Source organism: Neophocaena asiaeorientalis, unplaced genomic scaffold, assembly GCF_003031525.2.
Source record: "Neophocaena asiaeorientalis asiaeorientalis breed wild unplaced genomic scaffold, Neophocaena_asiaeorientalis_V1.1 scaffold504, whole genome shotgun sequence".
NCBI lineage: Eukaryota > Metazoa > Chordata > Mammalia > Artiodactyla > Phocoenidae > Neophocaena > Neophocaena asiaeorientalis.
The window spans coordinates 5,972,773-5,997,173 of NW_020174438.1; the positions used below are offsets into that span (position 1 = coordinate 5,972,773).

A 24,401-nucleotide genomic window follows, 5' to 3' on the forward strand; every position below is an offset into this window, starting at 1 on the left:
TTAATGCATATATGTGGAACCCAGAAGAATGGTACAGATGAACTGGTTTGCAGGGCAGAAATTGAGACACAGATGTAGAGAACAAATATATGGACACCAAGGGGGGAAGCAGCGGGGGTGGGGGGTGTAAAATAAATAAACTCAAAATGGGTTAAAGACCTAAATGTAAGGCCAGACACTCTAAAACTATTACAGGAAAGCATAGGCAGAACACTCTATGACATAAATCACAGGAAGATCCTTTTTGACCCACCTCCTAGAGAAATGGAAATAAAAGCAAAAATAACAAATGGGATCTAATGAAACTTAAAAGCTTTTGCACAGCAAAGGAAACCATAAACAAGACCAAAAGACAACCCTCAGAATGGGAGAAAATATTTGCAGATGAAGCAACTGACAAAGGATTAATCTCCAAAATATACAAGCAGCTCATGCAGCTCAGTATCAAAAAACAAGCAACCCAGTCCAAAAATGGGCAACAGCCCTAAATAGATGTTTCTCTAAAGAAGATATACAGATTGCCAGCAAACACATGAAAGGATGCTCAACATCACTAATCATTAGAGAAATGCAAATGAAAACTACAATGAAGTATCACCTCACACCAGTCAGAATGGCCATTATCCCAAAATTTACAAACAATAAATGATGGAGAGGGTGTGGAGAAAAGGGAACCCTCTTGCAGTGTTGGTGGGAATGTAAATTGATACAGCTGCTATGGAGAACAATATGGAGGTTCCTTAAAAAACTAAAAAAAGAACTACCATATGACCCAGCAATCCCACTACTGGGCATATACCCTGGGCATAATTGAAAAAGAGTCATTTACCACAGTGTTCATTGCAGCACTATTTACAATAACCAGGACGTGGAAGCAACTTAAGCATCCATTCACAGATGAATGGATGAAGAAGATGGGGCACATATATACAATGGAATATTATTCAGCCATAAAAATAAACAACATTGAGTTATTTGTAGTGAGGTGGATGGACGTAGAGTCTGTCATACAGAGTGAAGTAAGTCAGAAATAGAAAAACAAATACCATATGCTAACACATATATATGGAATCAGAAAAAAAAAAAAGTTCTGATGAATCCAGGGGCACAGGCCAGGGATAAAGATGCTGATGTAGAGAATGGACTTGAGGACACGGGGAAGGGGAAGTTTAAGTTGGGACGAAGTGAGAAAGTAGCATTGATATATATACACTACCAAATGTAAAATAGATGTCTAGTGGGAAGCAGCTGCATAGCACAGGGAGATCAGCTCGGTGCTTTGTGGCCACCTGGAGGGGTGGGATAGGGAGGGTGGGAGGGAGACGCAAGGGGGAGGGGATATGGGGATGTATGCATACATATGGCTGATTGACTTTGTTGTGCAATGGAAAGTAGCACAACATTGTGAAGCAATTAGACTCCAATAAAAATGTTAAAAAATAATAAAATGGACAGTATAAAAAAAAAAGTACTCGGCAGTCTGTGTCAATGTCAGTGATACAGTGACAGTATGACTTAGTGAGAAATTGAGAGAAAAACTAAAGGAAATGCTTTCTGAACAGAGCTAAGAAAAAGATAACAATTTTTTGATGTTTTTAATAAAGTTTTTTTTCTGTTTTTAATAAAGTTTTCTTTTAAGTACAACTTTGGTTTCATTCTGTAAGGTTCATGGTCAAAAGTCACATGGCCATCTGCAAGCTGCAAGGGATGCTAGGAAATGGAGGATTTTAATTAGCATACTGCTGTCCCAGACAAAAATCAGGATTCTGTTAATAACGAAGAGTGGGGGAATAAACATTGGATAAACTACTAGCAATATCTTTCATAAAGTCCTAAGGGCCTAGGAGATTTTCCTGTAGATTCCCATGCTATACAGATTGTTACAAAGCATTGCGAGATGGAAAGATACCCAATTTATTTTATAAAGCTGCCAGGATCTTGTATCAAAACCTGACAAAGATGAGTGAAAAGGAAAATTATAGACCAGTTTAACTTATGAATATAACTGTGAAAAGTCAAGATACAAACATTTCAACTTTTCAGCACATTGAAAGAATCATCCATCATGATCATGTAGGGTTCATACTATAAATGTAAGAATGCTTTAATAATTAGGAAAGCTTTTTAATACAATACAGCATATCAAAAGATCTAATAAGAAAAAATATGGTAATCGCAATAGATAAAGATTTGATCAACATTAGCCCTTGTTTCTGATTAGAAAATCAGTCTTAGACAATTAAAACTAGAAATATGTTTCTTTAATGAAATAAAGATATCTTAACTCCTATTCTGGTCAAGTTTATTCCAGTACAAAGAACAAAGGTATAGTCCATATACCCCAGCCGTATCAATCTATGACTTCAAAATACACTTTTAAGTAATACCTGAAGTAGGATGGCACAAAACCATAACGATGTACTCCCAGTTCCTTCTGGAAGTTTCTCAAAGTATTCTCTTTCATGTGCTGCAGAACACATCCCCCTCCTTCCTCAGCTCACATCTCTCTGACTTGCCACCATACAGCTGCAGTAACTCTAGTTAGGTAGAATGATGGGCGTACCTGTTCTTCACTCAGGGGAAAATAGTACCCACTCGTTCCTATTTTTCTGTTTGAGAATAAAAATGAGGATACTTCTAATATTGCCTTTGAACTTTTAGAATTAGATAGTTTTATAAAATCAAATTATCTCCTCCTTTGTAAAGTGTGTGATATGGCTTTGCTCTGGTAATAAGTAGACTAAGGCTTATTAACTTCTGAAACCACAGTAGTGTACGTTTTATATCAGTATTTTAAAGTCTTTTTTCTTTTTACCACAACCCACACTAAGAAATACATTTTAAGCTGTGACCAAGTGTACACACACGCACACACGCACATTCTGTACATTCATATCTATAATTTTTTTCAAGTTTCACAAAACTTACCAAGGATCTATGCAAAATACTCTTGTATATATCTATTCTATTCTAATTCATTAAGAAAATTGGTATCAACCCACCAAATTTCCTTAGACCATGCTTTTTTAACAGTTTTATGATTCTGTACAGAGGGTGATTCTTTTGACTCTTAAGAAAATAAAATGTCTGGAGTTCAAGAATTCAATTTTGGAAGGTGAGAATGTATTGGTTTTTAGAAATATGTTCTAATTTTGTTGTAAATACTAACTTTCATGTATAGGCAGGATGCTTTTGGTGCTAGTTGCTAGTTTTTCTTTGATTTCTAGGAGGGTGATTGGATAAGAAAGAATTTTCTAAATGGTGATTTCTTTTCTTCCTGCAGCTCTCATGTGTGACTGTAAGTCTAGTGCATCATTAACCTAAGGACCTCACCACTTGGAAGTTACAGTTTTCGTCATCAGCTTACCTTATCCTTTTTGGTCTGGTTGTTTTCCTCAAACAGTGGAAACATCTTTCTTTCAAGTTGCTTTTGTTGAAGCGTTCAGCAAATGGCTAATAGCAGCTGTGGTAAAAAATCCACAAAATGCCCCAACTGTTCATCTACTTCTCAGAAGAATGTGCTTTGTGTATGTTCTTGTAAAACAAAGCTTTCTCCAGTGTCAGTGGTGGAAATGTCACAGACATCGAGCGTTGGTAGTTCAGAATTTACAGTTTCACCAGAGAGAAAAAAAGAGAGACAAGCCAGCAAAGATACTACCTCTGGAAAAGATTTGGTAAATATTGAAGATTGTACATCTCAACACAAGTGGATGTCCCATTCCCTGATCCCATCCCTAGATTCATCCATATCCCATGGACCCTTGTCAGCCAATTCATTGCCTTCTTAACTATTAAAGTAACATTTCTTTCTTACATAAGAGGTGAGAAAAGTTGGTTGGTAATTTCTTTTACGCTCTTTCCAACGACTGCCCAAATTAATGATTTCTCAGGATTATGAATAATTCAGAATGTTATTCCAGCTTCTTTTTTAAAAAATGGTTTATATGGAAATGAATTGGTTTTCAAATTGAATTCAATCTGAATTTGGGGGCATTTTCTTCAACTGATGCAGAATGAGATTTATGGTTGTGGTTAAATATAGGGTGGTTATTAACTTAGGACAGTTCCTGGTTATCTAGATGGAATATCAAGTATACCTTACAAAATTGACTTGCATTAGTTACAATCTATGACTACCCAGTTGGACAGGTTTTGGTATATTCGCCTTTATAGAGGAGAGGCACTATGGAAGATTGTCATTGATATAGCACAACTTTGGAGACAGAGAGCAGTAAGTTTAAGAAAAGTTAGGTTCTCACCCCTCAAGTTTGTACCTTTTTCACATTTTCACCCTAAACTGTTATTTCTGATTTGTATTATGGTATAGTTTTTGCCATATAGGTGTCTCTGAGTGAATTATTGCTATGTTATCTTCATTCAAAGCATATTTTGTGAATGTCTGGCCAGTAATTTTTTGTGTATAACCTATACACAGATGGTTTGAGATGACTGTTATGTCTTGAAACAAGGGTGATTGAGAAAGCTGTGAAGTTGCCTTCTTTTGTGATGTTAAAGATTTTAAGTCCTGATTTATCTTCTATGCAAGTCATCATGTAGACTTGCCTGGATAGAGGAGATTAGATTGAATAATTTCTTAAGGCCTCTTTTAGCCTAATGAGTGAATGAATTATATAGGCCTTAGAATTTGAAAAAAACAGTAAAGTATCTTGTACACAATAAATATCTTGACACACTATAAAGATTTGTCAGATTATTATATCTTAAAGTTAATGTTAAAATTTCTTTTTGGTCCAAGCCCTCAAAAACCTCAAATGTAGAGAGAAAATCATCTCAACAACAGTGGGGTCGAGGCAGCTTTACAGAAGGAAAAGTTCCTCACATAAGGATGGACAATGGAGCTGCTATTCAGGTATATAGAGAGCAAACTGAAGCTACTAGAAATTTTCCAGTTTCTTCTAAGTCAGTGTTAATGGCAAAAATGATTTAAAAGTAAGTCTCTAAGGAAAGGAAAGAGGAAACTTACCATTTTTAAGTATGTCAAAGTCTTTACTAAAGAAAATGCAGTTTAATTATTTTTTCTGTTCATAGAGGTGCAAATGGACTTTAATAATTAAAGTGGAGAGCATTTTTATTAGACAAAATGAGAACATTTTGGTCTCCAGGTCTTGCCCATTGCTGAGGGCAGTTGTGGAGTCTTTGTATAGACCTATTCAAGATGCAGACAGAGACCAGGTGACTTAGATGGTTTGGCTGTTCACTTCTTTGATGACCAGTAGTGAGGCTAGAATTTCCCTCATGGACCCCTCCATATTTTTCCAGCCTGTGACTGAGTGAATACCAATATTATTCTTCCCAGGATTCTAATTCTTATATACAAATATGACTTAAATTTTAGTACCATTTTAGAAATTAAAATGTGTTCCTTTAACACCAGATTAAAGGAACTGCAACAAGAACAACAAGAAGAAAATTGTGTTAATGTTAAATAACTTTAAAAAATTACTTTAAGAAATATTTGGCAATTTACTTGAAGAGATCAGAAAAACTTTCTGAGAACTTCTGACCTGAAAAGTTTAAATCTTCCCCTGTAAACAAAAGACCTGAATTTTAAAAAAATCCACAAATTTACTGAGTTTTAAATTTAACCATACATAAGAGCTTTTATAAAAGCAAAATGTATGTGTTTTGAAAAATTAGGAAAACATAGATAGAAAAGTGAAGAAGATAAAAATCATGAGCCGGACATAACCAATTTTGACATTTATTGTCTTTACTTCATTTTTCTAGGCATGTATAAGTCTTACCCTATTTTTTGTTTTTGTTTTTTTCCTGGTTTAAATTGTAAAATATTTCAAATATACACATATTTTTAAGAAATAACATTAAATGGTATAGTGGAAGTTTCTCTTCCCCTATTAAGTAGACAGGCTCATTTTAAAGATATCAAACATTTCAGAAGAGTATAAAAAAGGAAGCTACAGTCATCCAAAGTTCTACTACCTAATGATAACTATTCTTAATATTTAGATGAACAACTTTCCAGACATCAATGTAAGTACCTCCACATATACAGATTTTTCGTAATGAGATCATATCATGCATGCTTTCACACTCTATACTATATCATGGACTTCTTATATGTCAATAAAAAGAGATCTACGTTACTATTGTAATAGCATCCTCTTAAAATTATTACAAACAAGAAGTCATTTTCTCCTTATTGTCATCACTATGTAATGATGCCAAAGCAGTTAGTTGAAGAAAAAGATTAATTTATAAACAACTAGTTGGGCAGTTGGACTATTTTTCTACCCATTCTTCATTTAAAAAATCCTATAAACAGTATTAAAATACTGTGTCCAAATTGTGGTTCTATATGTCTAGAGATGAAATGAGAGGTTAATTTTTAAAGGACAAGAAAAGTTGGGGAAGTGGTTAGGGATTATTGAGATTATTTTGTTCTGTGGGAATAAAAGGTTTAAGTGGAGATTTAACTCATTTTACATAGTGTATAGTTGGGAGTTGCAGGTACATATAATAAAATGTTTTGTCTTATTTTAATCATCTTAGTTTTTTGACTTTGATTCTCACTATCAAGTGGTAATGGGAAGAGGGAAAAGCCAAAGTAATTATAAGTCATCAGAAGGCAGTGTCCTGAGGACAATCGCCTGGACAGGACGTGCCCTGCCTGAGTGGGAGTCACCATTCACAACATTCAGGACCTCAGATCTGGAGCTCCTTCTCCAGGGTTCAACTCCATGTACCCAGTCTCTCACTTCTCTCAAATATGCATATGTATAGAAGGTTCCTGACTGGCTGGCTTGCTGACTAGATTGATTTATTGATTCAGTTCATTTATCAGCTCACTCATTCATTCCACATTTGCACTGCTGTTCCTTTGAAATGCCTTCCTTGCTGTGATTGGATTATAGAAAAATATTCTCAGTTATTTTTTTTTGCCTTTGTTCCCTCACATGCCTATCTCAGAAGCCATGTCTTTCATAACGTTTTCCCTTATTCTCCCAGTATTTTAGCTCTGGTCTCTGGCCCCAGTGTCATTTTGTATTTTTTTTTAACTTAAGATTTTATGACTTAAGTAATAATCTTGTCTTTTTGAGTAGACTACAAATTATGAGAAAACAGTAATTATGTTTTATTCATCTTTGTAGCCCCCAAAGTATGTATCACAAGGAAATATCCAAGGAAAATCTAACATGTTGAAGCTGAACATTTTTCTTTTCTTTTCCTTTTCTTCTCTTCTCTTCTCTTCTTTCTTTTCCTTTCTGTCTCTCCCCTTCCCTCCCTCTGTCTCTTTTTTCTTTCCCTTTCCTTCTTTCCTTTCTTCCTCCCTTCCCCTTCTCTCCCCTCCCTTCCCTTCTTCCTTCTCCCTTTTCCTCCCATGCACTAAGCATGAATATTTTGCCTACAAGGTTTCAGGCAGGCTTTTTAAAGGATACAAAAGAAACAGCTTCATAAGGTGTTTCTAGACCATCTTGGAAGGAAAAGAATGAGCCAAAGTGTTTGTAAGCAAGAGAGTAATAATAGTGTTTGAGGACCAATGCATACATGTTGAAGGAAGTCAAACGAACAATTACCATGGTGCAGAGTTAGGCAGAGAAGCCCTTCATAAGGAGGTAAGTAATTAGTTGGATACGGATCTTCTTTTACAAAAGTTAAGAAAGGAATGTAAGCAGTAGAAAACATAAAGTCTAGCAGTAACTTACCTGTTGCATGGTGAAGATGAAAGTAGTCACGCAGAGGGAACGTGGCATCTCTAAGGCAGGCTTTGGCTGGCTAACCCAACAGAGGCTTCCCCGAGCAGCATTAGCTCAGGTGTTCTCTCCTGTTCTAGTCCCTGTGCATTATGGGTCGAGAAACTCTTGCTACTGCCCTGGAGTTGATTCAGATCAAGGAGACTGACTCCCTGCAACCAAATTCACAAGAAATGAAAGTGTAAATGAGTTACGCGCTTGTTATTTTAGGACATGAAGTGGAATGCTGGTATTGTCAAGACCCACGCATTCTGTCTTTGTAAGCAGGAGTAAACGATAAGTAGAAGGATCCTTGGTCTGGACAGTGTTACTGTGGAAGGTTTTTATTTTTTTACAGTGCTGATTTATATTGATATTTTGGTCATATATTCCTTTTCCTAAAACAACAAAAGTGATTTTTTAAATAGAAACAGTGAAGATAAAGAAAAAGGGTTACTTGGTAAACAGGAGAGCAGTTGTTCAGTGGTTAATATGTGCTGATTTTATAGTGTAGCTCTCCGAGTTTGGTGATAATTTTTTGGTTGAATGTATCTTATACACACACATATATATTTGCATGTATGAATGTTCCATTCCTCCTTTTTCTTATGAAGACATTTCATTAATATTGTAGTTTATAAGAGGTTCATTTTTTATGCTTTTGAAGTTTTTTACATATCTTTGTAAGGATTTTTATGGTTTTCCTCTAAAGGATATTTAATACAATTCATCAAAACTTATTTTTGTTTAATTAAGATGTGTTTATTAATATTGAAGCAAATATGGGGCGTCTTCTATTTGATTTTACCCTGGAGCAGAATCACTCTTCCCTTGGGTGGATATCTGTCAGTATTATATGTTTATTTGTAATCCTGATGAATGGCAGAGAGAGACAAAGGAACTCATGTTTTCTATCCAGGAAATCTATACCTTTGGAAGAATACTGGGAAAAGGGAGCTTTGGAATGGTCATTGAAGCTATTGACAAGGAGACAGAAACTAAGTGGGCAATTAAAAAAGTGAGCAAAGAAAAGGTAAGGCATATCGGCAGCATCCTACTGAGGGCACAGTGCCAGTGCAGGGTGGGGTAGGCAGTACAGCTTTTCACACTAACACAGCTGACCCTGAGGGCCAGGGCCTAGGCTGTTCCCCTGGAGAAATGTGGATATTTCTCTAGCCTTCTGGGATGGGACCAGTTCTTAAACTCAAGTAGACAGGTACTAAAAAGCAAGTGAAAGGATTACCTAACATAACCAGCATAACCAAATATAGGTAAAGTTTACCAGAGTGAGCTGAAGGTGAGGGCTGATCATCAGTATGTGTAGATGTAGGGCCGTGGGCTAGCGATGTCTTAGTGAGAAATGGGTCCCGGTAGTCTCTCCTGATGTGGTTCTGATATACTTTGTCCCTATCTTTGCCTTTCCTTTGATTCCCTGTTTCCTCATTGGGAGCTAACTCTGTTTATTCATCCTACCTACTCTTTCAGTTTGAACCACTTTTCCCCCAACTCTCTTCTGTACTGTTTACTTGTAATCACTGTATGTCTCACTAGATTTCATTGGAGTGAAGAACAACTGGGCTTCTTTTTAAGGGAGAATCTAAGTCCTCAAGCTTTATATCTGATCGTTTCATCAACTTTAAAACACTTTCTATGCCCGAGGAAAAACAAAAGACAACATTAGGTGTTTTCCCCTTGGATTTGCGATGATAAATATTACACTTACAAAAGGAAATAGTAGGTTTTATGTATTCTTTAAAACAAGCCATAGGAAATTATATACCATTTCCCCCTAAAGTTTAGTACAGTAACATTAAATCTTAATAAAGGGAGATCCAGAGCCCTTCTAGAAATCTTTAGAATTAACTAAATGAATTGTCGGGGCTTCCCTGGCGGCACAGTGGTTGAGAATCCGCCTGCCAATGCAGGGGACACGGGGTCTATCCCTGGTCCGGGAAGATCCCACATGCCACAGAGAAACTAAGCCCGTGCACCACAACTACGGAGCCTGTGCTCTAGAGCCCGTGAGCCACAACCACTGAGCCCACGTGCCGCAACTACTGAAGCCCACACGCCTAGAGCCCGTGCTCCACAACAAGAGAAGCCACCGCAATGAGAAGCCCACGCACCACAGCAAAGAGTAGCCCCTGCTTGCCACTACTAGAGAAAGCCTGCGCACAGCAATGAAGACCCAACCCAGCCAAAAATAAATAAATTAAGTAAATACATTTATAAAAAAAAAAACTAAATGGGATGTTATTTCCTTTGCTTTGCTCCTATCCCAGATTGGGTTAGGGGTTGGGTTTTAGGGTTATATAGTCAGGATGCCTGCTTGCAACTTTAGGAATTCATAATCTTGCACATACCTATTGATGCTGAGAGTTTTCAGGACACTAAGTAAAAGTTATATAGTCAATATATGAATTGGACAGTATATTACTGCATTATATACAGGTCAAATCATTTGTGGAGGGAGGTAGGAAGAGGATTGAGATGGATATTGTGATAACTCTCCATATCTAGTCTGTATAGGAATTCACTCCTCACAATCACTATTTCTCTTGACCCTCTAGGATAACCTTAAACTGTGACTTTCATCCTCCATGGGTGAGGCACAGAGGGTGGGCAGTTTCCTATCCCTCCTGAGATGGTAATGGTTGAAGGGTAAAGGTAATTGGAAGCAGGGATGACACTAGGAAAAATTTTAACTAGGTAAAATTTGCCTTATGATCAATCCCTTTCCAGTCCTTCAGGAACTATTATGTCTCTCCCAAACTTGGCGGGGGCAGGGGTTAGGGGTAAGGAGGGAGGAATAAGAACTTTATTATCCCTTTCAGGGATATTTTCATGTGAATGAGGACAATGTTTATCCTTGAATAATGATGGTAATTTAGATATCAAGAGGGGTGATGACTGGGATGGTAGTAGTGGTGGTTAGGGTGGAGAAAGCCCTTCTGGAATTTCTTAGATGACATTGTAGACAGTTACTTATATCCTGAATGAAGGCCTGGTCAGGTGTGGTTAAGGGTTACATGTAAGGAGATAAATTGGAGTTAGGTTGGTCTGAAGGCAAAATCTCCATCTCCATCTTGATCGAGTGTGCTCTCTCTCCTCTTTCTCTCTCTGTCAAATTTTTGAGGCTGGGGGACTAGGAAGTAATATAATGCAGGGCCAAGTGTAGAGTCTCACTGCCTGTTGTTTCTTTTGATATGTATATAAATATAATCAAAACAAAACAACAATAAAACAAAAACAATGAGACAGATGCTTTATATCCGTTTTCTAATTGATGTCCCGGGAAAGTAGATTTTGTTTTTATTGTGCTGACATGAAAGGATCAATACGATTTTGAAGGAAATTCCAAAAAGGCTATTAAAAATTGCAATAATTTTGTGACATGATAGAGACCATGTTGTAGCTAATTTATAGAAACAGTCCAAGAAACATGTGGTTTGAGGCCAAATTATATATCTCTTAAAATTGGACAAAGGATAAGATGGGGCATACTTTAATCTTAACACATAAGTAAGTTGCATGTTATCTTTTGAAAAAGGAACTTCTAAAGAAAATGTAGGAAAAATATTAAATAACTTTAACTTTTATATTGAGGTATGCAGTAATGAAATTCATATGTGAAATCTATGTTTCCTCATCATTGAAGGCTGGAAGCTCTGCTGTGAAGTTACTTGAACGGGAAGTGACCATCCTAAAAAGTGTGAAACACGAACACATTATACATCTAGAACAAGTATTTGAGACGCCTAAGGTAAAGCTTTGTCAGGTGCTGCATTTTGAAAATTGTTATTATTACAAAATGAACATCATTCCCTTGGGAAGTAATCCTTTTGGGACACAGTGGCTCATGTCCTTGGCATGAGTCTGTCACTGGAGATTGATGAGAGCATTCTGGAGGACTTTTTATTGTTGGTTTTATAGTTAGGTGTCTGATGATTAGATTGACGTTTTTAGTGAAATTTCTGGTGGCATGTTGAAAACAAATGTTTAAAATTGAAACAACCTCAGATATAACCCGTTTGTGACCAGAGCTTCCTTAGAAGTGTCTTTCTTTTTGCTTTGGTCCTTGGTTCTCCATTAGAGTCTCTTGGCATATGGTCATAATTTTGCAAGTCTAGCTTCATAGTAGAGTTGGTATGGGCATATTTGGCACTATGTAGAAGATATTTTGTCATCTGTGTCTTAAACTAATATGTTTAATCTTCCTTCTTTCCTAGATGTTTTCATTCTTGTCTTTCAATGCTTGTAATTTCCATTTAGAGTTGTTCTGAAGCCTGGGTTATTTGCCATTCTGCCTTCAAGTTGTTTATGCACGTGGGCTTGGGTATTTCTCTGCTCGGAGGCAGTATGATACAGTGGTTACGCACGTGGACTCTGGGATCAGATTGCCTATGCAATATAATCCTGGCTCCAACACTTATTAGCTCTGAGACCATGGACAAGTTACTCAACCTCTCTATACTTAAGTTTCCTCATCTGTAAGATTGGTTTAATGATAGTATCAAACTCACTTGGTTGTTGAAGGATTAAACGGGAAAGCGAATATAAAGCATACATCTCATCGACTGTTAGCTATTGTTCTCTGTTTCCTTTGACAGTCTCTAAGGCAGCAATAGCAATAGTCAACTTGCGTTATGCGTTATGCTTGATTCATTAGAAGTGCTTGATAAATGTTAGAGACCACAGTTACCTTTTATGGGAGCAGTATATGGCAGTGGTGCCAGAAGGCTTCTCTACCTTTTCAGTTTTAGAGTTGTGACTTATTTTATCCTCAAATCTGCTTAGAATAGTTTTGCTCTTTTTCATCAGTTTTAACCAGTTTCATTATGTTGTGCCTTGGTATAGTTGTCTTCATGTATCCTGGCTTGGGGTTCATGGAGCTTCTTGAATCTGTGAGCTTATGGCTTTCATCAAATTAAGGAACATCTTGGCCATTATTTCTTCAAATATTTTTTCTGTCTTCTCCTACTTTTAGGACCTCAAGTACACATGAGATTGCCTGACATTGTACAAAGCTCACTGATGCTCTATTCATTTTTTTTCCAATCTTTTTTCTCTCCCTGTTTAGTTTCGCTGAGTTTCTATTGTGATATCTTCAGATTCAGTAATCTCTTTTTCTGTAACATCGTATGCGCTGTTTATCCCTTCCAATGGAAATTTGCTTTGGATCATTTTTCTATCTTCCATGTTTCTACTTAACATGCTCACTATTTCCTCCTCCTTAAATGTAGTTACAATAACCTTTAATGTCCTTTTCTCTTAATTCTATCATATGTGCCATTTCTAGGTCAGTTTTAATTGATTGATTTTTTCCCCTTCATTATATGCCTGCTTCTTTAGATGCCTGTTAATTTTTGATTGGGTGCTGGCTATTTTTAATACTCTTACACTATTTTTGAGCTTTATTCTGGGACATAGTTAAGTTATCGGAAATAGTTTGATACTTTTCAAGCTTGCTTTAAGCTTTGTTAGGTGGCACCAGAGCAGCCTTTGGTCTAGGGCTAATTTTTCCAGACTAATGAGGGAAGACCCTTTTGAGTATTCTACCCCATGAATAATGAGATTTTCCACTCTGGCTAATGGGAATACAAACCCTTCCTGGCCATGTGTAAGCGCCAGTGATTGTTTCTTCTGATCTTTTCACATGGTTCTTCTCCCAACTTTGGGTAGTTTCCTCATACATATGTGCTAGTTGGTACTTTGCTGAAGAGTCGAGGGGGGCTGTCTGCAAATCTATGGAGCCTTCTCTCCATAGATTTCTCCTCTTTGGTAATCTTCTCTGTGAACTTCAGTTGTCTTGGCCTTCAGGGACTCCCAGCACCACCTCCTCAGTTCACGTAGACTGCTGGGCTCTGTTTGGATTCCTTTTCCCTTCTCTGTGGCTTGGAAACTCTCCAGACAGTAAGCTAGGATAATCACAGGGCTGGTCTCATAGGTTTCGCTTCTCTCAGGAATCACTGCCCTAGGCTGTCTGATGTCTAATGTCTGAAAATTGTTATTTTATGTACTTTGTCCATTTCTTAAGTTGTTTCAGGAGGGAGGGTAAGTCTGATCTGTTATTTCACGTTGGGCACAAGTGGGAGTCCAAATCTAGAATCATTTGAAGGCCAAAGAAACCATCATCTGTGATTGTCTTTTTTATGTATTGTTTGCCCTTGATTCACACAGGTCACATCTGACTCCCCATCTTCCCAACTCACACAAATGCCTAGACCTTCCGTTGAAGCCATCTTAAGGATGAATGGAAATTGCTACCTGAAGGGTTAGGCTAAGATAGTAATGCTGATCATGCAGTTTGACTATGTATGGTTTCTTGTGAGTCCAAATGTTCTACACAATTACTTTTAATAATTGTATAAAGAGTTGTAAAAAACTTCTGTTGATATAACTTTTATCAACGTACATATTTTTAAATGACATCAATTTATATTGTAAGCACTGCTAATATAACTTTGCCTTCCAAATAGTTCACTTACCATTTCATTTCATGATCCTACGGTGTTGTCAGTGGAAAAACTACGGCCTAGTTCAAAAGCTTATTTATGTGTTAGACTTTGCAGCATTCTGTAGTTACTTTTGAAATTCTAAACATCTTGAGATTGAGTGAGTCAGAATTTTGACTATAGGAAGAAAGGTTGTTAGCCTTGTCCTCCTGTATTCGTGCTTGCTGACTGAACACAGAAGTTGCACTAGTAGTGGTAATAGAATAGGATCAGATTCCAGAATCTCAAAAACAGCAGTGAAAATGTGGTATAGGATAGAATGGAGACATGGAGGGTAGTCTGTGTCTGAATAGCATAGGTATGAAAAAGACACGCATTTTAGTTGACTGTGAATCTTTTTGACTTAATAGATGACTTGGCGATCGGAATACCTAAGGTGATCTTAATATTAATATGTATGCACAGAAACAGCAAATGTGGAAGAGGCATTTCATTTGTGGCTTTTTACGATTTATACCCAATTAGTCACTAAGTCCCACTATTTCTCCCTCCGGGTATTTTCACATCTTTTTCTTCTTCCTTCTTTTCTCCATTCTGTGCCTCACATCTACCCTCTTATAATCAGAGGTCAGCTTACACAGCATGTGAGCCAGTGGCATGTGGCCTGTTTTTTTATGGCCCATAAGCCAGGTTTTTTACATTTTTAAATGGTTGGAAAAAACGTAAAAGAGTAAAATTTCATGACATGTTAAAATTATATGAAGCTAAATTTCAAAGTCCATAAATAAAGTTTTGTTGTATTGTTTATGGATGCTTTTATGCTGTAACAGCAGAGTTGAGTGGTTGCAAGAGGTTGTATGTTCCTCAAAGCCAAAAATATTTACTGCCTGGATCTGGCCTTTACAGAAAAAAGTTTGTTGAGCTCTGCTCCTCATTACTGTTAGAGTGTTCATTTAGAAATGCAGAATTGGTAGTAGCACATACCTTTCCCCCCACTCCAGACATCAGCTTAAAAATCTTCAGTGGCGGGCTTCCCTGGTGGCGCAGTGGTTGAGAGTCTGCCTGCCGATGCACGGGACACGGGTTCGTGCCCCGGTCCGGGAAGATCCCACATGCCGCGGAGCGGCTGGGCCCGTGAGCCATGGCCGCTGAGCCTGCGCGTCCGGAGCCTGTGCTCCGCAACGGGAGAGGCCATAGCAGTGAGAGGCCCGCGTACCCCAAAAAAAAAAAAAAAAAAAATCTTCAGTGGCTCCTTATTGCACATGGGGGGAAAAAAAAATCCCAGCTCCTTTGTGTGACATCCAAGACTCCTTACAGCCTGACACCAACGTGTTCTTTCTGGCCTCACCCCTCACCATCTCAGTCTTCTCTGACTTACCAAACTCCCAGTGCTATTAACACTGAGATACTTGTTATTCTTTAACTGCCAGCACTGGTTTCTTTCTTTCTGTTTTTTTTCCTAGCCTTGCAGCGCTGGCATGCGGGATCTTAGTTCCCGACCAGGGATAGAACCCGCGCCACCTGCAGTGGAAGGGCGGAGTCTTAACCACTGGACCACCAGGGAAGTCCCACCAGTGCTGTTTTGAGCTTTGGAGTCTGCAAATGCCATGTGCTATGCCTGTTCTTGCCCATATTCTCTACCCATAAATCCCTATTCAGTCATCCAGACGTGCCTGTATGTTGCCTCTTCAGTGAGCATTCTTTAGGCAAAGGCTCCCCTCCTCTGTAACCTCATCACATTTTGGACATTCCTCTTCTGTTAGCCATTACCGCGTGGTATTGTGACTATAGCTAAACTCTGAACTCCTTGAAGGTAAAGACTATGTGTCTTATGCTTCCTTTTTCCTCTAGTATCCTGCATAGTATCTTGTACATGATAGATAACAAATAGTTTTGATAGAAAAGATCGATTGTAACCATATTTCTGCTATACATATACCACATATAACATTTTAAAGATCCTCAGCTAAATAATTTGTGCTCTCTGTCTCTCTTTTTAAATTTATAATGTCAGAAAATGTACCTTGTGATGGAGCTTTGTGAGGATGGAGAACTCAAAGAAATTCTGGATAGGAAAGGTCATTTCTCAGAGAATGAGACCAGGTGGATCATTCGAAGTCTCGCCTCAGCTATAGCCTATCTTCACAATAAGGGTAAGAAGAGGATCCAGCTCACTGACTCCATGAGCGCAGATACCACTTTTGTTTAAGGGCAATTGTATTCAGGGTTCATAGTCACAGAAATAATGCCTACTAATATGGAAGATTTTCTTTTAAAAATTAAAAAAAATTTTCCTTTTTAACTTTATAGATATATTTTAATTAGAAGCAAGGCAGGTATGCAATTACATTGTACACAGACAAGATGAAATTATGAATGTTTCTACAGAACAGTTTGAAAAGAAGCTAATATTATCAAATCAAAAATAGAAAATCAATAATAAAAGTGAAATTTCTAAAAACACATATATTAATAATGTTTAAAATCTATATATTCTAGGCATTTAAAAAATTTTAGATTAATTATTAGAGCAGTTTTAGGTTCACAGCAAAATTGAGAAGTTACAGAGAGTCCCAGATACCTCTGCCCGTGCATGCACATCCTGCCCCGTTATCAGCATCCCGCATCAGAGTGGTACATTTACTACAGTTGATGAACCTACATTGACACATCATTATCACCCGAAATCCATAGTTTGGATCCATAGAATCCAAAATTCTATGGATTTTGACAAATGTATAAAGATACATATCCCCCAGTATAGTACCATATGGGAATCGTTTCACTACTTTGAAATCCACATTTTAAATCCATTTAAATCCATAATTCTTCTAATTGCTTTACTGTTCTTTGGTGTTATTGCTACTGTTTTTCCTCGTGCTCCTGCTTTTTTTTCTTCAGTGTTAGTTTGGCTTACATGTGACTTTAGAAACTTCTCATTTTATAGGTGAGAAAAAGCTTTGTTCCAGAGAGGTGAAGTGCCATGGTTAGGTGTGGCAGAGCCGGTACTGGAACCCAGGGGTTCATTCAGCAGATATTTCTTGAGCACCTACAGCATTGTGGTTAGTTCTAGAGTTACAGAAGTTAAAAGACAAGGCACCTGCCCCTCAAGAAAATTGAGAGGCAGATGGGAGATGGAGTACAGAAAACAAACTGTAATGCAACATGATAATTTCTGAAAGCCATATAAAGTGCAAGGAGCATAGGTATATTAAGTGCCTCATTTGGTTTGGAAAGTCAGGGAAGAATTCACAGAGGAAGCAAAACTTGAGCTGAGGAATACAAACTCAGACGAAAAAGGGAGGGCTTTCCAGGCAGAGGGCAACAATTTTTGCAAGGGCAGGAAACCAAAGGCTTAATATTATGCTAATGTCGATTCTCCCACATTAAGCTGTAAATTCAGTATAATTTCAAACTAAATCTTAACAGGATTTTTCATGGAACTTGATAAAATTATTTTGAAATGGGTGAGACTAGTAAAGAAAACAATGAAAAAGAAGAACAGCAGAGGCAGCAGAGAGACTTGCCCTGCCATCTACTAAAACATAAAGATAAATTAATATTAAAATTTTGTGGTATTTATGTAAGAAGAGATAAGGAGAACAATAGAAACAATAAAAATTCCAACACAGGCTGGAACTGTGTAAGGGAACTGTAAATAATTAGGTATAATTGCCAGTCCAGGGCTCATTCAGCTTCATTTTTCCAGAAATTATGCCTATAACTTTTTAAGTGTAGGGAAATGATTGCTATGGATATGAACTGAATCAGTTATTTGCAAAGGAAATATTTGGTACATGAGAGTATTTGCATGTACATAAAAGTCCTACCTGAGCTCTGACATGTTCAACTGGAGATTTTGTGTCTCAGGGGTTTTTGTTTTTAATTTTGATGTATAGAGTAGGAAAGTGGTACTGATGTTGTAGAAAAATATACTGAAGTAAGTGTAGTTTGTATACGTGTTGCCAGGTTGCAGTATGTTAAATGTTCATACTGGCAATAACATACACATAGAAGTAAAGAAGTAATCCTCTATTTGAAGAGCGAAGGGCATGGGAAACCTTCCCAGGCTTGTAAGTACACGTGTCTCCCTCCTCCAGGGAATACCTAACCTTGGACAGGATCCTCTTCCACACTTACCAGGCCACTTGTCATGAAGAGCGGCCAGTTGGAGCAGCAGGGGATTGGGGAGAGGTGAGGGAGCCAAAGAAAATGGCTCCTTAAGGTTAGAAACATGGAGAAAAGGGATCTGAATATCAGGGAATAGAAGAGGGCAGGGTTACACCTGGCCCTCCTCAAATTTTTCAACAGTGGATGTTAACTGGTCAAGTACATTTATTTGTTCTATTTGTGTCCTCTCTATTTTTTCATTATCCATTTCATTTGATTTGTTGTTTATTTTCTTGGTAGATATAGTGCATAGAGATCTAAAACTGGAAAACATAATGGTTAAAAGCAGCTTTATTGATGCTAATGATGAAATGAACTTAAACATAAAGGTAAGATACTAGAAATGGTCGTAATTATTTGCCTATAAACAGTTTGATAGTGAAGTGGCAAAGTACATCCTCTTTTTAGATACATTTTGAAAGCTTTTAAACAGCCAAAACTAAGAGCTTGTGCTAAAAAAATTAAAATTTCACAAAAGAGGTTGTGACTGACAAGAATAATTTTACAAGTGGTGCTATTGAATTTTTCTAAAGTACATATTCATTTTGATAGTTCTAAATCATTAGTTAATAGCAAACAAACAGATGCTCTGAATTCTAATTAATTTCAAAATTATGCCCGGTAATGTGATGTAAATGTGTTACAGATCTAGAGAAAAAGTGCACCTTGGCTGTGCCTTTGATACTAAATTAATGCTAAAGTCTGTATTTCTCATTTAAAAATAAAGTATGTATTTCTCATTTAAAAATACCCAAACTTAATAATTTGGGTATTAATATTTATGTCCTAAGAAAAATTAATGTGCCAACTATTTATTCTTGAAGACTTTATTCAAATTAAGTGTTCCTTAATGTCAAATAAATGATGGGATACATTATTTATTACTTAGCACTTTAAAAGTGGCTGCTTTCAAAATATATGAATGTGTTAATTTAGGAATAAAATGTTGTCTGTGAATAACTTGCTCTGTTGCATTTAAATAGTTTAACAGCATTGTTGTTTTACCCAAGTAAAGTAAATGTTCTTAAATATTTCCACTGTAAACTCTACGAGAACAGGAATTCTGTGTGTCTCATTCACTCTTGGTACCTGGAGTAGTGCCTGAAGCATAGTATGTGCTCAATTAATATTTGGTGCATAAAGGAATAAATGCTCTGCAAAGAACTGAATTGGATCATGAAAGCTTTTATATATTTGATATCTGTATAAATTTTCTGTAGAGGAAGATATGTATCTTAATGCTCCAAGTAGGATCATTGTGAACAGTCCTGGAGAAATTTATTAATCTCTTTAGAAAAATAGTGATATTACATTGTTGATAGGAATATTTTCTTACTCCATGCGGTACTGGAAACTTTCCATTCAGTGTCTGTGGACCAAAAGCCTATCTTTGATTGTGTGATCAATAAATGTGCCTGTTTTTCTGCTTTCAGCCCAAGGCTGTTCCAACTTGGGAGACAAGACCAAGGGCACGTACTGAATATTTAATAACCAAATGTTTAATGACCAAGATTTAGGACTGAGCAGAAAGCCTGCAGTTGCAGCAGTAGGCCTCCTGTGTATTTGTAGCTATATTGTGGTTTTTTTCCTGTCAATTTGCTTCTCGTAGTTTTTAATAGTGTAATAATTTTTTAAATTAGTATACTCTAGAAACACAAAGGAAATAATAGTAAAGAAAAGATAGCATTTACTAGAGATAATGTTTTGTAAATAGTTATTAAAGGGGGGAGTTTCCTTGAGTGCTGACAAGGATAATGATTTGCATTTATAACAGCACTTTAAACTGGAACATAGCTTGAGCATCAGAAAAATAGATGATAAACTTACTAAGGCCAGAATGTATTTTACAGTGAAAGAACGTTATGAAAATAACTTTTTTATTTGAAAAAAAGTTAAATGCCTTCTTGCAAGAACAACTTCCTGTGTTGAACTGGTGAATTTAATTAGAAGGAATGAACAATAACATCATGGGTGTTTTCTCAAGATTCGACAAACCAAGCTTCTCTTTACCAAGTTTCTTCTTCAGAAGGACGGGTGGGTGGGGAGGGGAAGCAAGGTCCTTATTAGCAATACAAGTAAAGCCCCTCCGTCCTCAAGAATCCCTGAATTAAATGCAATACAATGCGGTGAAAGTCCTATTTGCAGAATGAGTGAATTCTGGGACTGGAACACAGGTAACTCCGTACGAGTTTCTTCTTGTAGGTGACTGATTTTGGTTTAGCGGTGAAGAAGCAAGGAAGGAGTGAAGCCATGCTGCAGACCACATGTGGGACACCTATCTATATGGGTAAGTTAGTAGACTTAAAATGATTTTTTTTCTATATGAAAAAGTAGAACAACTAGTATGGATTAAAACTTGAGCAGTTCAATTTCACGTCATGACTTAATGGCCCTGAGCAAGCTAACCTTTTCTTAGGTCAAATAATTTTAGTTGTTTTAGCAGATTTCTCATAGTTCTTATCTTCAAAGATTATAGTTTTCATTATTTCTCTGGGCTCTTCTTATAGCTGTTTATGTCTCTTAGGTAATCATACACCCAAACTTAATTATTGTTTTATTAATTCATGCTAAAATCATGAGTATGTTTTGCTTCTTTCCATTTTTTATCCAATTTCATTGCCATCCAGTGGTTTTTCATAGAGTACTGATTAAATATATTTTATAAACCAAGTTGCCCATTTTTCTAAATGTGATTTTTAACAGCTTTCCTGAAGTATAATTTAAATACCATAAAAGTGTACCATCCAGTGATTTTTTTCATACATTCACAGAGTTATGCAACGTCACCACAATCCAGTTTTAGAACAGTTCTACCCCCACAAGTTGCCTCATGCCCGTTTGCACTCAATCTCATTCCCATCCCAGCCCCAGGTAACCACTAATCCTTATCTCTCTAGATTGGCTGTTTCTGGACATTTCATATACATGGGATCATGCAATATGTAGGCTTATACGCCTGGCTTCTTTCACATAGCATGATGTTTTTGAGGTACATCCCTGTTGCAGTCTGTTTCTTTATATTACTGAACAGTTGTCCGTTGTATGTTGTTTATATATTTATTAGCTGATGGGCATGTGGATTGTTTCCAGTTTGGAGCTATTATGAATAATCCTGCTATGGACATTCGTGTACAAGTTGTTTTTTTTTTAAGCTTTTCATAAAATTTATTTTATTTTATTTATTTTTGGCTATGTTGGGTCTTTGTTGCTGTGCACAGGCTTTCTCTAGTTGCGGCGAGGGGGGCTTCTCTTCGTTGCGGTGCGCAGGCTTCTCATTGCGTTGTCTTCTCTTGTTGCAGGGCACGGGCTCTAGGCGTGCGGGCTTCAGTAGTTGTGGCTCGTGGACTCAATAGTTGTGGCTCGCAGGCTCTAGAGAACAGGCTCAGTAGTTGTGGCGCATGGGCTTAGTTGCTCCATGGCATGTGGGATTTTCCCGGACCAGGGCTCGAACCCATGACCCCTGCATTGGCAGGCGGATTCTTAACCACTGTGCCACCAGGGAAGTCCCTCGTGTACAAGTTTTTTTTGTGGACATGTGGTTTCATTTTCCTTGGGTAGCTACCAAGGAGTGAAATTGCTGGGTCATATATTATTTATGTTTATACTTTGTAAGAAACTGCCAAACAATTTTCCAGAGTGGCTCTAATATTTTCCTTTGCACTAGCAATGTATGAGAGTTCCAGTTTCTTCACATCCTTGCTAACTCTTTATATTATCTATCTTTTTAATTATAGCCATTCTAGTGGTTATGAAGTAGTATCTCATTGTGATTTTTAATTTGCATTACCTTAATGACCAATGATGTTGAGTATCTTTTCATGTACTTATTAGTCATTCATATATCTTCTCTGATGAAATGTCTATTCAAATCTGTACCTATTGAGATGATCATATATTTTTTCTCTTTAAATTTATTAATGAAATAATTACATTAATAGATTTTTTAAATGTTGAACCATCGTTGTACTTTTGGATTAAACCCCACTTGATTTAATGTACTGCCATATTCAATTTGTCACCACTTTATTTAGGAACTTTGAGTGTAGCTTTCTTTCTTTCAGCTGCCCTTGTCTTTTTTGATGTTAGGGTTATAATATCCTCATTTTAAAAATAAAATATTTTCACTTTTTGTATGCTCATGAACCACTTAAGCAATAGAAATTACCTGTTCATTAATTATTTGATGAAATTTCCCCTTAAATTTTTTTGGTCCTGATACCCTTTGGGGGATAAAGTTTCTATTATTAATTTATATTAGGTTATTCAAGTTTTTCACATCTTCTTGAGTCATTTTGATAATTTATGTTTTTCAGAAGATTTCAAAATATCCAGTGTAACATTTGCAAAAATGAATCCTGTGTTCAATCACAGAGAAAACTCCTAAAAGTTGGAAACCTTTAAGTCACAATTACCTAGTATAATGAAGAAAGCTAGACAGAAAAACCAAAAGGCTAGATAAATTAACACACTTTCACATAAGCATCAAACACATCCCAACCACCTAGAAAATTTAACCCCCCCACCCCCCGGCAACCACCCATTTGTTCTCTATATCTATGAACCTGTGTCCATTTTGTATTATATTGTTCGTTTGTTTTGTTTTTTAGATTCCACATATAAGTAAGATCATACAGTATTTGTCTTTCTCTTTCTAGCTTATTTCACTTGGCATAATAACCTCAGGAACCATCCATGTTGTTGAAAATGGCAAGATTGAATTTTTTATGGCTGAGTAGTATTCTATTGTGTATGTAAACCACATCTTCTTTATCCTTTCGTCTATCAATGGGCACTTAGGTTGCTTCCATATCTTGGCTATTGTACATAATGCTGCATTGAACATAGGGGTGCAGACATCTTTTCAAATTCTTGGTTTTTTGTTTTTTGGGTGTTTTTTCCAGAAAAATACCCAGAAGTGGAATTGCTGGATCATATGGCAGTTTTATTTTTAACTGTTTGCAGAATCTTCATACTATCTTCCAGAACGGCTGCACCAATTTCCATTCCTACCAACCAGTGCATGAGGGTTTGCTTTTCTCCACATCCTCACCAACATCTGCTACTTGTTGTCTTTTTGGTGGTAGCCATTCTGACAGGTGGGAGGTGGTATCTCATTGTAGCTTTAATTTGCATTTCCCTGATGGTTAGAGATGTTGAGCACCTTTTCACGTGCCTGTTGGCCCTCTGTATGCCTTCTTTGGAAAATGTCTATTCAGGTCCTCTGCCCATTTTTAAATCGGGTTGTTTGGTTTTTTGATGTTGAGTTGTTTGATTCTTGGTATATTTTGGTTATTAACCATTATCAGATATATCATTTGCAAATATCTTTTCCCATTTAGCAGGTGGCCTTTTCACTTTGTTGATAGTTTCCTTCTCTGTGCAAAAGCTTTTTAATTTGTTGTAGTCTGATTTGCTTATTTTTGCTTTTGTTTCCCTTGCCTGAGGAGACACATCCAAAAAATATTGCTAAGACCTGTGTCAAAGAGCGTACTGCCTATGTTTTCTTCTAGGGGGGTTTATGGTTTCAGGTCTTACATTTAAGTCTTTTATCAATTTTGAGATTATTTAAATTGTATATGGTATGAGAAACTAGTCCATTTTGAGTCTTTTCCATGCAGCTGTCCAGTTTCCCCAACATCATTTATTGAAGAGGCTGTCATTTCTCCATTGTATATTCTCGCCTCCTTTGTCATAGATTAATTGACCATATAAGTGTGGGTTCATTTCTGGCTCTCTATTGTGCTCCATTGATCTATGTGTCTATTTTTGTGCCAGTACCATACTGTTTTGATTACTGTCACTTTGTATTATAGTTTGAAATTGAGCAGCATGATATCTCCAGCTCTGTTCTTTCTCAATATTATTTTGGCTATTCAGGAGGGTCTTTTGTGTTTCCATACACATTTTAGAATTATTTGTTCTAGTCTGTGAAAAATACCATTGTTATTTTGATAGGGATTGCACTGAATCTCTAGATTGCCTTGAGCAGTATGGTTATTTAAATAATATTAATTCTTCCAGTCCATGAGCATGGTATATCTTTCCATTTGTGTCATCTTCAATT

The 24,401-nt window shown here is 36.9% G+C and overlaps 1 protein-coding gene across 3 annotated transcripts in view; it reads left to right on the top strand.

Annotated features, from left to right (window-relative positions):
- The window catches only part of STK33 (serine/threonine kinase 33), a 162,824-nt gene that overhangs the window by 86,257 nt on the left and 52,166 nt on the right, over positions 1-24,401 (top strand). For 2 of the 3 annotated variants that reach the window (XM_024756996.1, XM_024756997.1), the window contains exons 2-8: positions 3,284-3,674; positions 4,757-4,870; positions 8,632-8,745; positions 11,371-11,475; positions 16,182-16,320; positions 18,578-18,666; positions 20,540-20,624. In XM_024756996.1, coding sequence (XP_024612764.1) covers positions 3,450-3,674; positions 4,757-4,870; positions 8,632-8,745; positions 11,371-11,475; positions 16,182-16,320; positions 18,578-18,666; positions 20,540-20,624 — 871 coding nt within the window. In that variant the 5' untranslated portion in view covers positions 3,284-3,449. Of the gene's footprint in view, positions 1-3,283; positions 3,675-4,756; positions 4,871-5,988; positions 6,013-8,631; positions 8,746-11,370; positions 11,476-16,181; positions 16,321-18,577; positions 18,667-20,539; positions 20,625-24,401 lie in introns of all 3 variants that reach the window. The other variant, XM_024756995.1, reaches the window with a different exon arrangement.